This window comes from Lissotriton helveticus, chromosome 1_1 (assembly GCF_964261635.1).
Source record: "Lissotriton helveticus chromosome 1_1, aLisHel1.1, whole genome shotgun sequence".
NCBI classification, from domain to species: Eukaryota; Metazoa; Chordata; class Amphibia; order Caudata; family Salamandridae; genus Lissotriton; species Lissotriton helveticus.
Window position 1 is genome coordinate 526,628,781 of NC_136057.1, and position 15,474 is coordinate 526,644,254.

The following is a 15,474-nucleotide window of genomic DNA, read 5'->3' on the forward strand; positions in this document are numbered from 1 at the left end:
TTGCTAAAGATGGTAGCGAGGGGATGACTTTACACAGCATTCTTAGAATACCAAAGCAGGAGGCCACCACACTTATGGCTTGGAATTTAAAACAGAGCTCAGAATCCAGTCAGAAGCCGAGACTCTTTATCTCCAATTTAGGGGTGGGGACAGGACCCATGCATACTGGTCAGGTGAGGGCAGTCTCGGAAAGAGATGGATTACCAAGAAGCATGAGCTAAGTCTTGTCCCCATTCAGTTTTAGATGGGACTGTTTCATCCAGCTCGTCTTCTCTTCGAGGCAAGAGTCAAGACGAGTAGGGGTCCGTCTTTGTGGTTCAATGCGACGACCAATTGGGTATCATTCGCATAAGTGATGATATGTACCCCAAAGGGGGGTCGAGGTCAGCAAGAGGGGACATATAAATATTAAAAAGGGTGGGGCTCAGGGAAGACCCCTGAGGCACCCCACAGGGGAGAGGCCGTGGGCTTGTTATGGCCTCGCCCTCAAATACTTGGAAATATCTGTACTCCAAAAAGGATTTCAGCCAATTGAGGGCAACTCCAGATACACCCAAATTTTGGAGACGTTGGACCAAGATATGGTGGTTCACCGTATCAAATGCCCTGATAGGATCTAAGAGTAGCACGGTCAGTGAACCTCCTGCATCAAGGATCCTTATGGAGTCTTCGACGACTGCCAGAGGAGCTGTCTCAGTCCCTTGACACGGGTGAAACCCGGTTTAGGACATGTGTAGAAGGTTTTTGGTTTCCAAGTGTCTGAAGAACACCAGATTGACATGCTTTTCCAAGATTTTGCTGGCCCCTGGAAGGAGCAAGCTGGGTCGGTAATTACTGAACCATTCAGAATCCAAACTGGGTTTTTTCAACTGGGCTTTTTTCCAAGAGGGAGGACCTACTCCAGGGGAAAGTGAGGAATTAATCAAGTCCATCATAATTGGGCTGACAGAGTCAGCTGCAAGTTTCAGGACATTGAGGGGGGCAGGGTCTCTGGGAGATCCACTCTTGACAAGTGCAAAGGTGGTTTGGAAAACGTATTTGTCGATAAAGGGGAACACTTCTAATAAGTGTTCTCCCCTCCAGATATTGGTTTCCTCTGATAAGGGACGAGACAGAGGGTCAGAGAAGGAACAACAGATGGTTTGAATTTTATTATAGCAGTCATCTGTGAGTTCATTACAATGGCAATCTGTCGCCTCAAGTGTGACCGAGGGGGCAGAAGTTTTCATATGTTTCTTGTCAAAGCAGAGGGTCTCCCGGGGAGAATTAGCTGCGCAGGAGATTTTCCCACCAAAATATTGAGCTTGAGTTTTTTTAATATCATTCTTATATATTTTAATAGTATCCCTGTACTTCTTTTCCTTAGAAGGGGAGAAGTCTTTCCTCCAGTTTCAACTGGAAAAGATTGGGTGTGTACCACGCTGATCTATTAGGCCCCCTGATCGTCTTATGTCTCTTCGATCCAATTGTTGAACTGATCATTAGCTAATATACGAGAACCTGGTCTTATGTCTCTTCGATCCAATTGTTGAACTGATCATTAGCTAATATACGAGACCCTGGTCTTATGTCTCTTCGATCCAATTGTTGAACTGATCATTAGCTAATATAGGATCGTATTAGTGGGAGGTTTGGTGTTTTCCAATAGGGAGACCCAATTTTCTAACATGAGTTTTGGCCAACTACGAACTGTTTTTCTTGAATGTCGAACAGATGGAATACCAGACTTGGGAGACCAGTATAAACCATCACAAGCTACTAATATTCTTTGTGTTGTAATAGTGACCACATCTGATAAGATTACGTTAGCGGTCATCATAAGCATGCTCATTACCAGCAGAGATCACCGCAGTGCATCAGGCATGGTTGCCAGCAGTAATGTGATAAAGGCTTTAAAAATGTTGAATGTCTCTATGTGGATAATACATAACAGCCATAATTCCAATACCCGGGTACCAAGTTAATAATAGTAGTAATTGTTCTTCACACCACATGATTAATCTCTCAAATATCAGCTTTAACATATTTTAGAAAGTCAACTGTATATCTCCAGACATCAGGTTATTCGTTCTGAATATACACACATTTTTGTCTCGAATGCACACTTTTCAATTATGGTGTACAGATATTCATGCCAACATTTAAAAGCTTCTAACTTGGGAGGCTGGGCTGCACACAGGAGAACGAATTTCAAGTAGGTGAGAGCTACCAGTAGCTCACGAGCTACTCATTGGAGAATCCTGTCACTGGATGATCCGACTAGGGACCTCCATTACACTCTTTGAAGGACTTCTCCCTGGGAATTGTTAGGCATCATCAGTCAGACCACAACATAGCAGACTAGAAGCAAAAAAGTGTCCAACAGCTGCTATCTTTCTTGCTGAAGGATGTTACCTGTATTTTACTTTATTATTCTTGACACCTATGAAAACCTAGTCCTAGCAAATGCTGTTTTCACGCCTCAATTTAAGCATGCATGTCATACGTACCACATGGTGTAGTGATTGGCAAACACGTCATCAGGTTGGAATAATTCTCCATCATAGTAACAGGAGCACTGGGACTTGGGCACGCATTCCCCGTGCTCGTTGATGTACAGGCCTGGCGCGCAGTAGCATCCTTCCATGCAGACATCATTGCAGTCCACTTCGGGCACAGCCAGGGAGCGGCAGGTTCTGTTGCACGGTGACCCACACTGCTGGTAAACCTGTCCTTCGGTGCACTCCATTGCTGTAAGAGAGTGGTTGACAATATTACGGCCGCTCCACGCAATGGCAAAGTTTTACGCAGGGTGAGGTTTTGGCATTAGACAGTGGCATAACGCGAAATGATGCGTCTCGCCCCCTGTAGAATGTGATTAGGGGGTCATGGCTTTCCAATAGCTCACAAATATTTATGAGACTTTGGCCAAATGGGTCCCCTAAGGTTTGACACCCCCCACACACACACACACACGAGGGTTGCAGGAGGCTGTGTTACCCCCTGCCAACAGGGCTATTTTTTGTTGCACATAAGAATAATTTGACATCTCTTGTCAGGTGGCACCGCAAGCACTGGGAGAATCCAAAGGGGGTGGGGGTAGAGGGGCAGTCAGTGGCAGAGAAAAGACTGCTTCGGTAGTGGAAGTCAAATTTGCAAAGGAAAGATATAGGGCCTCATTTATGAGGCTCCTTGAGACTCCGTAACATCATTTTTTTGCGACGTCCCATGGTAACGGAACCTGGTCCATATTTACGAGGCAGCACCAAGCCACTTTTTTTAGCTTAATGCTGTCTCATAAATATCGTTCCCTTTAACACACTTTTCTGCGTTAAAGGGGCGTGCAATGGCTGTTGCTGGGGGTGTTCTCAGTAACATCCATGGCTTTTGACACTGCCCCAGATTTACGATGAATCGTAACTATGAGCCAGTGGCAAAAAGGTATGCCTCCCAAGGGAGGCACAACGAGAAGTATCTTTATTTCTATATTTTTCTATCTGTGCTGCAGAAAATGCCTTTTGTGAATCAACCCCACACCGCAGGCACCCTTGCACCTTGGTGCAAAGATACCTGCGTTGGTGCATGGCAGACAAATGTGCGCTGGCACAGGGAAAAAGGACAGGATTGCACCCTATCTGATAGATAGGGCGCATTCCTGCTCTTTTCTTGCCGTCGAGTAGTTGAGCAGGAAGACATGCTGCGCTGCCCAACGTCATAAATGAGGCCCGTAGTGGCTGAGGAAGAGACAGAGAGGAGAAAGGGTATAAGAGCGTGTTTCTGAATATGTCTGTCTGACTCTATTTACCTTGCAATATGACCACCCCTGAAATGACGTGAACAGGAGTTGCCTGAAGATACTGTGGACATTTCAAATTCCTTAGTAAGTTACAATTTGACCAACGGGCATCACAGCCTATTGGACAGCAGTCGGCGCTGTAGGCTAAGAGATTTACCTTCTACACTGTCTTGCTGCGGCTACATCGCATCAGCACTTAATACAATATCTTCGTACTGAAATGACTGAAATCACTAGGACTTTCCCTCTTTGGAAAGAAGTCAGACTTTCAAAGACACGGATTCGAGGTAGGGTCACAATCAGAATAATTGAAAACAGTATTTAGTCGACAGTAGGAAAGACATCATTTTATTTTATAGGAATGTACGCATGAAAAATGCCGATATTTTGAGCCTTCCTTCAAAATGTCATTGTGGCATAAGGTTGCGGATAGAATATCGCATTGTACTTGAACCGCACGTCGCGAAGGATATTTTTCCTGACTCAGCAATTATCTGGACATTTAAATACAGAGGGACAGGGTCACTGTCTATACCCAAGCCCACCCTGTCTGGAAGCTCGCGCCTCTACAGCCCACCCCTCACGTACGTTTTCCTGTGTCAGTACGTGTCATTTGTTTAACCGAAAATATGATATAATGCAACAAATTACGGCTCATTTATATTAAAGATAAATCAACAATGTGTATATTTGATCAACATTAGGGTGGTATAGGATATGATAAAATCTCCCTCCAGACCTGCTGCGCTTAGCAGAATTTGTGCTCATACGCAAACCTGGTCTCCCGCCCGACCGCTGCTCCTCTAAACATCCCAATATTAAATATTGAGGTTCAAATCTGGGCTAAGGCCCTAGCTAACAGACTGAAGCTTATGCTAGCTCCTCAGATCCATCCGGACCAATCAGGTTTATGACCCATCAGGCCACGAGACACAACATTCCATGCGTCTACAATGCCCTGGCGGATCGGATACCAGGAGGGCGTGTGTTTGTTTCTCCTGGCGGATCCGATACCAGGAGCATGGGTGTTTGTTTGTCCTGGGGATCGGATACCAGGAGCGCATGTGTTTGTTTCTCCTGGCGGATCGAATACCAGGAGCGCGTGTGTTTGTGTCTCCTGGCGGATCTGATACCAGGAGCATGGGTGTTTGTTTGTCCTGGTGGATCGGATACCAGGAGCGCGTGTGTTTGTTTCTCCTGGCGGATCGGATACCAGGAGCACGTGTGTTTGTTTCTCCTGGCGGATAGGATACCAGGAGCATGGGTGTTTGTTTGTCCTGGCGGATCGGATACCAGGAGCATGGGTGTTTGTTTGTCCTGTCGGATCAGATACCAGGAGCGCGTGTGTTTGTTTCTCCTGGCGGATTGGATACCAGGGGGGCGTGTGCTTGTTTCTCCTGGCGGATCGGATACCAGGAGCGCAGGTGTTTGTTTCTCCTGGCGGATCAGATACCAGGAGCGCGTGTGTTTGTTTCTCCTGGCGGATTGGATACCAAGAGGGCTTGTGCTTGTTTCTCCAGGCGGATCGGATACCAGGAGCGCGGGTGTTTCTCCTGGCGGATCTGATACCAGAAGTGCGGGTGTTTCTCCTGGCGGATGGAATACCAGGAGCACGTGTTTCTCTGGCGGACTTTCAGAAGGCCTTCGATGGAATTACCTATTCTGTTTACTACATGAACTTCACTTCGGTCCTCGATGTATCACTTGAATCCGGCTGTTATATGCAGACTTGAGGGCTAGAGGGAGGGGGGAGAGGTGAGGGGTTATTGTCAGATCCGTTCTCAGTACAAAGGTGAACGAAACAGGATGCCCGCTTTAGCCTTTGCTATTCACCTTTGTGAATGAGACTCTAGCGGGTTGGTTAAGGGTGGACTACTTGGTCAGGGGCCTAGAGTGGGAACCTACAGGGACATGTGGGTGAGAGATCTTCTTAGTAAGAGAGAATGGAGGTGTCAAGGCCTGAAAGAGCAGCGTGTATGATCCTTTACTTATTTGAAACAAGTATCATCACGCATGGTAGGTAGGCTTCACGTGGTTTATTTTCTTAAACAGGATCCACGTCAACTGGGTCAACTGTACTTGTATGGAATCTGGTCATATGAAGTATTTCAGATAACAGATTCCATCCAACTAGATTGGCCAGGATGTAACACAGCATCACCCACTCAATAGGGCACAGCTTTCCAAACTTTTCATGTTGGTGACACACCTTTTTGTGAAAAATTGTTCAGGGACACGGTAATGCGAGGAAGCGCAGCGAGCAAGCCCGAACCACCTATGGTGGGTTCGGACCCCACACACACACACCCCACCCCACACACACCCCACACAACCCCACACACACCACCCCACAGACACACCACCCCACAGACACACACACCCCACACAACCCCACACACAACCCCACACCCCCCCACACCCCCTCCCCACACACAACCCCCCCACACACACACCCACAGACACACCCCACACACAACCCCACACACACCACCCACAGACACACCCCACAAACACAACCCCACACACTTCACACCCCACACACACTCCCACACACACACCCACACACACCCCACACACACACCACACCCCCACACCACACACACACACATACACACACCCCACCCCCACACACACCACCCCACAGACACACCACCCCCACACAAACACACCCCACACAACCCCCATACACAACCCCACACACCTCATACCCCACCCCCACAGACATCCTCCCCCCCCACACACACACCACACACACCCCACACACTCCCCACACACACACCCACACACACCCCACACACATACACCCCACACACACCACCCCACACACACACACCACACACACACCGCACACACACACACACCACACACACACCCCCCCCACACACACCACACACACCACACACACTCCACACACCCCACACCCCCCACCCCCACACACACACCCCCCACACACACACACACACCACACACACACCCCCACACACACACCCCACACACACACCCACCCACACAACCCCCCCCCACACACACACACACAACTCCACACACACAAAAAGGCAAGTGTCCGTCTGTAACACAACTGGTGCTCATGTAAAGTGCTCTGATACCTTTGGCTCTAGTTTGCCAGCAGTGCACAGGGCTTGTTAATGAGCCCCAGAGTTTATACAGAGAGAGAGAAAGAAATAACATCCGTGTAGTCTGGCCCACACTGTTTGGCTACAACCCCACCGCCTCTAGTACTAGACGCACGCCGTATTACTCGTGGTTTGGTTACTTCTGATATGTGTGGTAACTGTCATTTCCGCACACATTAGAATTAGTATCGGGGTGAATATTATACCTTGCACACTTTTCTCCTAGTAAATTTTAGCAGGTCAAACCTGCATAAACGTAACAGGTGGAAATGTGAGGTAAATACCGATCCATGCAGAATTTAATAAGCTAAGCACCAAATTCCATGTCTTATTGCCTGTTTCCTTGTTTAAAATACGGAATAGCAGGTATTTACCATGCTAAATACCTCACACCACCCTAATCCTGCCCACTTACAGACCGGTTCCAAGCCTCTGAATCGGTTCTTCCCTCAGAGAATATACGAAGCTGTGACTATGGAAAAGAGGAAAACAGCGGGGCATATATTTGCGCTTTTTCTGCCCACTGCCTCCACCATTCTGCCCAGCACCCCGCCTCTCCCCCCCACCTCCCCCCACACCCACTCCGTTACTCTGAATTTCACACGTGCCTGCAGCACGGCGCACTATAAGCCCTCCCACCCATATCTGAGTCATGGCATGATGGAGTTATTTATCATCATTGCTGCCACCTGGACCGCCATCTGCCTGCCCCACCATCAAAGTGCAGTCCCTACTGCAAGCCTCAGCGGAGGTAAGGGGCGGGGAGGGAGGCTTACATGTGGTACTGGCTGCCTCAGTCCTGCTGATCCCTATCACTTGGTTCCAGCTGCCGGACGGCCAGTGAAGGATTACAGTGCTCCTGGACACCGGGGCTTGGGAACATGAACTCAGTTTTTGTAGCGCCACCTACTGTCCATGTGTGGGAATGACAAGAGACCCGTACGCTGCCCTCTGATTTCAGTCTGGAGTCGCATAACGCATTCCCCTAATGTCGGCACCTGACGTCATTGCATCGCATCGCGCGACACACCTACGCATGGGGCGTGACACAGTAACGTGTCGCGCCACACAGTTTGGAAAGCTGTGCAATAGGGTGACCAAGCGCCCCGGATTTGCCCGGACGGTCCTGGTTTTTCGCCAGCTGTCTCGGAAGATTTCATGAAATAAAGCTCATGTCCCGATTTTAGAGAGGGTCGGAAGAAAAGGGTGGAAGTTATCTTTTTATGTTTTGCAAAGCAGGGATAGTTAGCAGCTGTTGTAAGAAAGCAAAATTAACAGGCATGCACTGGCATTTTATATATGTTCTTACTGCCTCTTCTGTAATTCTCTGCTAAAGGAGCACTGTCATTCTGGACGTTGGGTTGAAATAAAATTGTAGTCCTTCTTCTGTTTTGCAGAAATGTCCTGGTTTTTGGCTTTAACATTCTGGTGACCCTACCCCTCAATGGAAATGAAGAGATGTCAGAACCTGCAAAGCTTAGAAGGACACACCCCTCAATCCAGGAGCGAGGAGAGTGTCTTTCTTTTCAAGAGACACAAACCAGTGTTATCTTCTGCAGACGTGGGGAACCTTAGAGGTGGCCACTGTCAGTGTTTATAGCATGTGTGTCAATATCTTCAAAGAGTTAATAAAAAGAGGTGCTTGTCTCATGGTTAGAAAGGGTGCCAGACACTCTGGTAACAGAAGAGGAATTGTCACTTCCAGAGTATCTTGCCACACTCGTCTCATGCAGTGAGACACTGTCAGGGGAAGTTGCATAAGGTGGCATTCCCATGCCAGGAACCCACAACCTCTTTTCTGGAGTTGGAGTTTCAAGTGGGTTCCATGTTTTGGGTCCTTTCCACCTGCCTTCTGTCGCACCCACAGAGCAACCAACTGGCTGTTCAAGCAACTAACAGCAATGTTGTACATTTCCTCATTTCCTCACAGGCAGTAGCTGGGTATTTTTAGTCTCAATTCTGAGTAGAAGTGTTGGGGCTGACAGGTACACCTCGGAAATTTGAATGTGTATCAGAGTGTGGCAAGCACCACCTGCCTAGGTACATGGATACTGCCCAGACTCACTGCTTCAAAAACTCCTACATTCAAGAATCCCACATGCCACGGAATCAAAATAGGTCTTTCACGTTTACTCAAATTAATAGTAGTTTCGTCCCCCTAAAAGTCATTTAAAAGATATATCCTACAAAGACTTATTTTTTGTAGTGTACGTGGACATTCATTAGGCCTACGTATATGAGGTGTCCACAAAGACTTGTTCTATCTCTAAACACTTTGTACTCATCCCTCATTAGCAGGACTTTAAGTGGGAATAAAAAAGTGGGGGGTCCGTAACTGGTGTGGCCTATATAATTAAGGGCGTGGCTTAAATATACAAATAAACGTATCCTATAGAGTGCCACCAGAACCACACATTAGCATAGAATCGCACTGCCCTTAAACACTACTCAGTCGTGGCCGTTATAACACCTGGATGTGACTTATTTCAAAGAATGCAGTGCACAACAGCAATACACTACACAAAAAAATACAGAACCCATACCTGCCAACTCACAGGGTGCCAGTGTATATGACACACAATATCTGCTCTCATCACATGGTCTCCTGGTGAGAAGCTGATATCACACAATGGCAGAAAAAATAAGGCTTTGAACTGCCGACCTCCTTATGGGGTCTGAAAACACCCCAGTACATCGGCGCCAGCCTCAGCAAGCTTTTATTGGGGGGAGGGGAGGAGAAGGGACTTGGGGGCAGGGTGGGGTTCAAAAGAGCCTTGTAGGCACTTCTCGGCAGGAGGCCCCGCCCATTCCTACATGGTGAGATTGTTCTTCAAGTTGGAAGGTATAAGAAACACTACATCCTGGAAAAAGCCAACATTTCTAGGAGATGCAAAATTAAGTAGAACACAAAATTAAGTAAAACACATGAAATATAGACATGAACAACATCACCTTAAAGTTTTTTTTACTCCTATTGTTCAGAAATCGATAAGTGTTTTGCCTTCAAAGCTAAGCATATGAATACCTGGAAGGGACCAGTTTCAATGCCTGTTTTTAATTACTGCCAGGTTTGAGGCCAGGCAGCGTCGGATTAGTAACGCGGGCACTCAGGCACTGCCCGAGTGGCCGGTATCAGACTTCCAGCTCTGGGCTGCTTTTTTGGGCAGCCTGGGGTCTTTGTTCGGTGGTGTCTGTGTTCGAATTCCGCCAGCGGCCCAGTAGGGCCCTGAGTGGCCTTTCCGGAGGCTGATGGGCGTCCATTACCTCCCTTTTCTCAACGGGCAGAGAAGTCGCTCACTTTCTCTTGCTGGGCTGACCCATTAATGTATGCATATTGAGCAGGGGCAGGGGGCCTAAGCAAAAGTGGCCTCACTTGTTTTCAGGTGTGTTTCACCAGTGTAAACAAATCCATGAATTTTTTATCAACGCCCCTCCCCCATTTTTTATTTTTTTTTAAATAACATTTCGCCAAAGCATTGTTTTGTGGAAAGGCAATAAGGAAATCTAGGTCACTTTTTTTTTAGCTGCCCGAGCTGATTTTTAATCCCAATTCAACATTGAGGCCAGGAGGGTCCTCCTGATCCACTTAAAGTCCGGCTCAATATTTTTAGGGTTAGTACATTTTCGTTATTAGTTTAGCTGGGTTTGTGCTCACTTATGAAGAAGTGATTAACTACTGAAAAGAAACTGTAGTCACAATGCTAAACATGCATTAATAGACCGAATCCACATTAGCAGTATTCTAAAAAGTGTCCCCCAGCTTCAAATGATATGTAGAACTTACAGCATAGCTCCGGACCCCTCCAGCCAATCACCACCCCTTTCCTCGCACAGGCCATGGCGTAGGTGGAGACAGCCGAGCACACGCACTGCTTCCCGTCAGAGCAGGAACACGCGTCATAGTGGCAGTTCTTCAAATATGGCAGAGGGTTGACCGACTGGTGACAGGGCTGGAACTTGGCAGACATCAGGGAAGCGCACACATCCTCAGCGTACCTGGCTGAAAAGACAGAGAGAAAAAAAGAGGCACGTATAGAATCAGAGCATAGTATTATTTGTAGCATTTGTTTGCTTTCATTTAATATCCATTCATTTAAAATTACTTTCGTATTATCATCTTCGACAATTATGCACGTTCTCTTCAATTATTCTGCAACATTATCTATAGTAAAATTAAAATTATTAAATATTACGTTATCGCAGTTTTATATATTCCAAATAGGTACAATTTGTTAAGGGGAGTGAACATATTCTTGGTAAAACCTGTGTCTTTAAGAAGGGTTAAATATATTGAAGATGAATAAATCACTTTTCAAACAGGTCACTTAGGGAAAGAAACATTTAAATTGAAAAATGTCTACACTTTTTAAGTATGTGACGTGATCGTTGAAGGCACAGTATGCAAACAGTTTTGTAAAAAAAAAAACAGCACAAAGTATTCAGAGCAGTAAAAGTGACCAAATAATTAATTGTTTAAATATTTGGGCCACACACTTACACCCAGGGCGTTCTATCTGTAACAAGCAGAACACTGGGTATATATACTTTTTTTACTGGAGGGTTCCTGCTGAACATAGTTGCGTTATTGTGTAGTTGTTTAGCTCAGGGCACATCCAAACACAATTTAAAGCATTTCTCTACATCATCCCCCAAATTTTCGTGTGGTGCAACAAACAACTGTCAGTACATAACAACACTCCTTTTTCCAAGCGACTGATCTTCGGAAAGTTTCCCAGAAGAAAATTTTGAGGGTGTAAACTACAATTTGTCAGACGATAAGTAGATAGTTTAGAGCTGTGTCCAGACTAAAGCACAAACACTCCTGATGCTTCCACATCGGCCCAGTTGTGTTCTTGCTTTAGCTAATAGGTCTGAAACAGTGTTGTAAACCTTCAAGATAGCAACAACTTACAATCCACTCTAGAGAGCCTTGATAGTGCCAGCTGTAGATTAAAAGGTGCATGCAAGAAGGAAGAGCTCAGAAAGCAAGCCTTCTCAAAGTGTGCAAATATCTGGAAGAAGAGCTCAGTGCTTATGGGACTTACCTGCTCTTCCCTAAACTCAGGCCCTTAGTTATTATGAATGAATCAATAATGCTGAGGGAGAATGACTCATAGCGGGTGGTATTACCCGTATCTGGGCCATTCTGACTTTTGCAGATCGAACCGGTAATGAGATGTCGTAACTGGGGTTCCTGCACCAATTCACTAATGGTATTCCACATTGGTGGGTGGGTTTGCACCCAGGCATTTTAAAATATCTGGATACAATATGTTCAAAGTCCCAGAAAAATCTTTTAGTGTCGTGAAGTAAGGGTGTAAAATGGGTTGAATAGCGCAGTGTCACTAAAGATGGAACTCCATCCCTGCCAAGGATCACAGAGTAACATTGACCTGCATTTCCTACAGAGAGGATGGCCGGGGTTATTGCTAGAAATCTGGTGACTCAGGTAGGTACTGTTGTCAACCATCTGTAATGCAATGAGGTGACCTATAGCATTACAAATAACTATATGCTCTTCTGGGTCTCTAGTACCCAACAGGCTCACTGTCCTGGTGTTAGCTGTTGCGCCCTTTGGGCACATTGCTTAATACTGTGCTGAAATGCAGCGAGAAACAACACACTAACAAACATTGCATTTTGATGGGGAGGAGGAGTTTAATCAGTTACAAGATGGCGCCTTCAAGTGGGCTGCTGAAATATTTTCTCAAGGAGCCTATGCCCAACCCTAACTGCCACAGCTGCCTGGTCCCTTTCCTCCAAAATTTCAAGTGTCAGCCCCTTCTATAGCATTTCAAATAACTACATGCTATTCAGGGATTGCGTTAAATTGTGTTTACTGTTGAGCTTTCTGGGAACATTGTTTATTACAGTGCGCTGAAGCACAGCTGTAAACAACATACTACAAAATATTATATTGTGATCGACAGAACTCACTCAAAAAATCCCAACTAAACCTAATCACAATATTAATGTAGGATTCCAGGCAAAAGTGTCTACCGAAAACAAGAGAAGTCAGTCATAAAGTATTAGTATGACCTTTAAGAGCACAAGTATTGCTTATTGGCACTATAGCTTCTTCCTGTTTAGGATTTAAGATGTAAGAAATGAAGCATCACCACATCTTTGCTCAACTGGGGTTTAAAGGAGACATTTTAGAGGCGTCACAATGCTAAATACCATATTGGTGCTTAATGCACTATTTCTGATACAGTTGTAAAAAAAAGTATTTTTGGGGTATATATATTACCTCGTTTGGGGTTAAGACTGCAAGGGTCGGTGTCTTGTTTCAACAAATCAGAGCAATCTCCATTCAGCTTCCAAGAGTTGCCAAAGTCTTGAACCAAAGCTTCCACTAGACCTGACGGTGTGAGAAAGTCATCGCCTTGATTTCCATTGTAGTTCCCGCAGAGACCAAGCGTTGTACCAGCATAAATTGGAGACAGCTAGAAGGGAGGGAGCACTTAATTAGAATTGCTGTTTTCATAATAAATAACATTGCAAGAAGCAAAGCACTAACATTCAACACTAACAACAATGGGAGCATAGTTACAAGATGGCTCCTTCAAGTGGGCTGTTGAAAGACTTTCTCTGAGAGCCTAAGTTCACCGCCAGCCTCTGACTGGCTTCAGTGGCCTGGCTACCCTCCTTTGCTTCTGTTTGGTTGAGCCTTCCTACACCAAGCACTAGGGTGAAAAATAATGAACGCATTCAGATCCATCCCCACCCTTTTGTCTCCAAGAGGCAGGCATAATTACTGATTAATAGACTTATTGTGTAGAGAGGCCTTCGATCAATGAGTTTGCCAGAAAAGTAATTAACTTGGCCCGGCAGGGTGATTCAACGTCCATAATCTAATTAGGAGCAAAGTCAGAGGAAAAATATTGCATTTTAAAGTGCCACAAAGAGAGCAGATATATGGGAATTAATGTGAGAACTGCAATCGAGATCATGATTTACCATAATATTGGGGTTTCAACTAAGAGCCTAATTTAGATTTCGGTGGATGGGTTACTCCGTCACAAGAATAATTTGTAAAGGAATTTATAGAGCGCTGGAATCACCCCCCAAAGGGGTATCTCCGCGCTGCAGAGAAGACAAAGTACAGGTTCAGCTCAAATCCGTCCCGGAATAATTCAGTGTTCAGGAGTGATGGATATCCAGTCCGCCGAAATACAAATCCCATAGGATATTATGGGACTTATATTATGGGATATCCATCTCCATTGTGGTTGAGAAACCCAGCCGCCGAAATCTAAATCAGGCCTATAGGGAAACTGTACTGTGATACATATTTCACACATAGTGTACAACACAGTGACACACTCTGCACACTTCAGTGAAGCAGTACATATGCACATTCTCACACTATTAAAGTACACTAATAAGACAATGGCACACACACATTTCCTATTACAAAAGAGGTTCCAGGACTACAAGTTAAAACACATACAAAGAGTATTGATGGCTACTTGCACGGAGACTGTATTTTAGGTAAAGTTGCTATTTGGTTTCTCATGCACTGTTCTTCTTGATATGCCTTTGGGTAGAAAATCTGCTGGCCTATTGGTATTTCTAGTTTTTGTTCTTTATTGCCCCCTCAAGGTAGCAGCTACTGCTACCATGAAAGGCTTAAATATAACATGTCAAAGATGTTTTATATTATAGAAGAAATTACAAACGTTTGCCACAATATTCCAGAACTGGACAGAAAGCATGAGGCATTAGCCAATAGGATAATGAAGGAAAAGCATGTAATGTGTCATGTATGTTGCTTAGCAACATATGTGGTGGAAACCCCGTGGTGGAAAACAGACCTAAAGTTGAAAGTTAGCTAGGTGAGCATTTTCGTGCATTTCTGTTTTTTAGCTCCAGGATGTTTTTCACTAGATTTTCTTTGCTTTCTGAAAAATATATCAATATTCGCACAGAATTTCTATGTATTATGTTTCTTTTAATGAAAATGGAAATAAAAAGGGATATGTTTTAAGGGGGATCAGAGGATGTCAACACTAGTTCTATTTGGACGTCATTCTGCACTGTAAAATCCTATGTCCCTCTTTTTTGATTGTGCAGATGCTTTTGAAATGAATAAACAGGGTATGAAGGCTTCCAGTATAAACACGTTTTAAGGCATCTCATTTCTTTCTCTTTGAATCTCATTACGGCTAGTCTTTAATAGGGTTCATCCCAGAACACAACATTATGTTGGTGGTGCTAAAAAAAATGCAAATCATTCATATGGACAGTAGGTTTATCCCTATTATTTCAAGATAGCTGAACATCCTGTTCTGATAGATACCTCTAACTGCAGGTTCCTCACCTTGTGCATCCCCCCAGGTGCCAAATGGGTCCAGAGATGTTTCTCAGCATTGCTCCCCCAAACAGGTAGGTGGTGTCGTGCAGTGGCGCCCTGCTCCATACGTGACATTGGAGCCACATACACGTGCCAATCCTGCTCACTGACATCAGTTCCTTTCTTTCTGTGCCTTTGGATGCAAATCCAGACCTCACTCCCTCAACTTTCTTCTCATATTATTGACACGTTGTTTTCAAATATTTCTC

At 45.3% G+C, this 15,474-nt stretch overlaps 1 protein-coding gene across 1 annotated transcript in view; it reads right to left on the reverse strand.

Moving 5' to 3' along the window:
* Positions 1-15,474, reverse strand: part of VWF (von Willebrand factor) — a 1,169,185-nt gene that overhangs the window by 886,622 nt on the left and 267,089 nt on the right. Inside the window, exons 14-16 of the mRNA XM_078673989.1 lie at positions 13,160-13,355; positions 10,694-10,909; positions 2,490-2,730 (exon numbers count right to left, since the gene is read on the reverse strand). Of these exons, the coding sequence (XP_078530115.1) occupies positions 2,490-2,730; positions 10,694-10,909; positions 13,160-13,355 (653 nt within the window). The remainder of the gene's footprint in view (positions 1-2,489; positions 2,731-10,693; positions 10,910-13,159; positions 13,356-15,474) is intronic.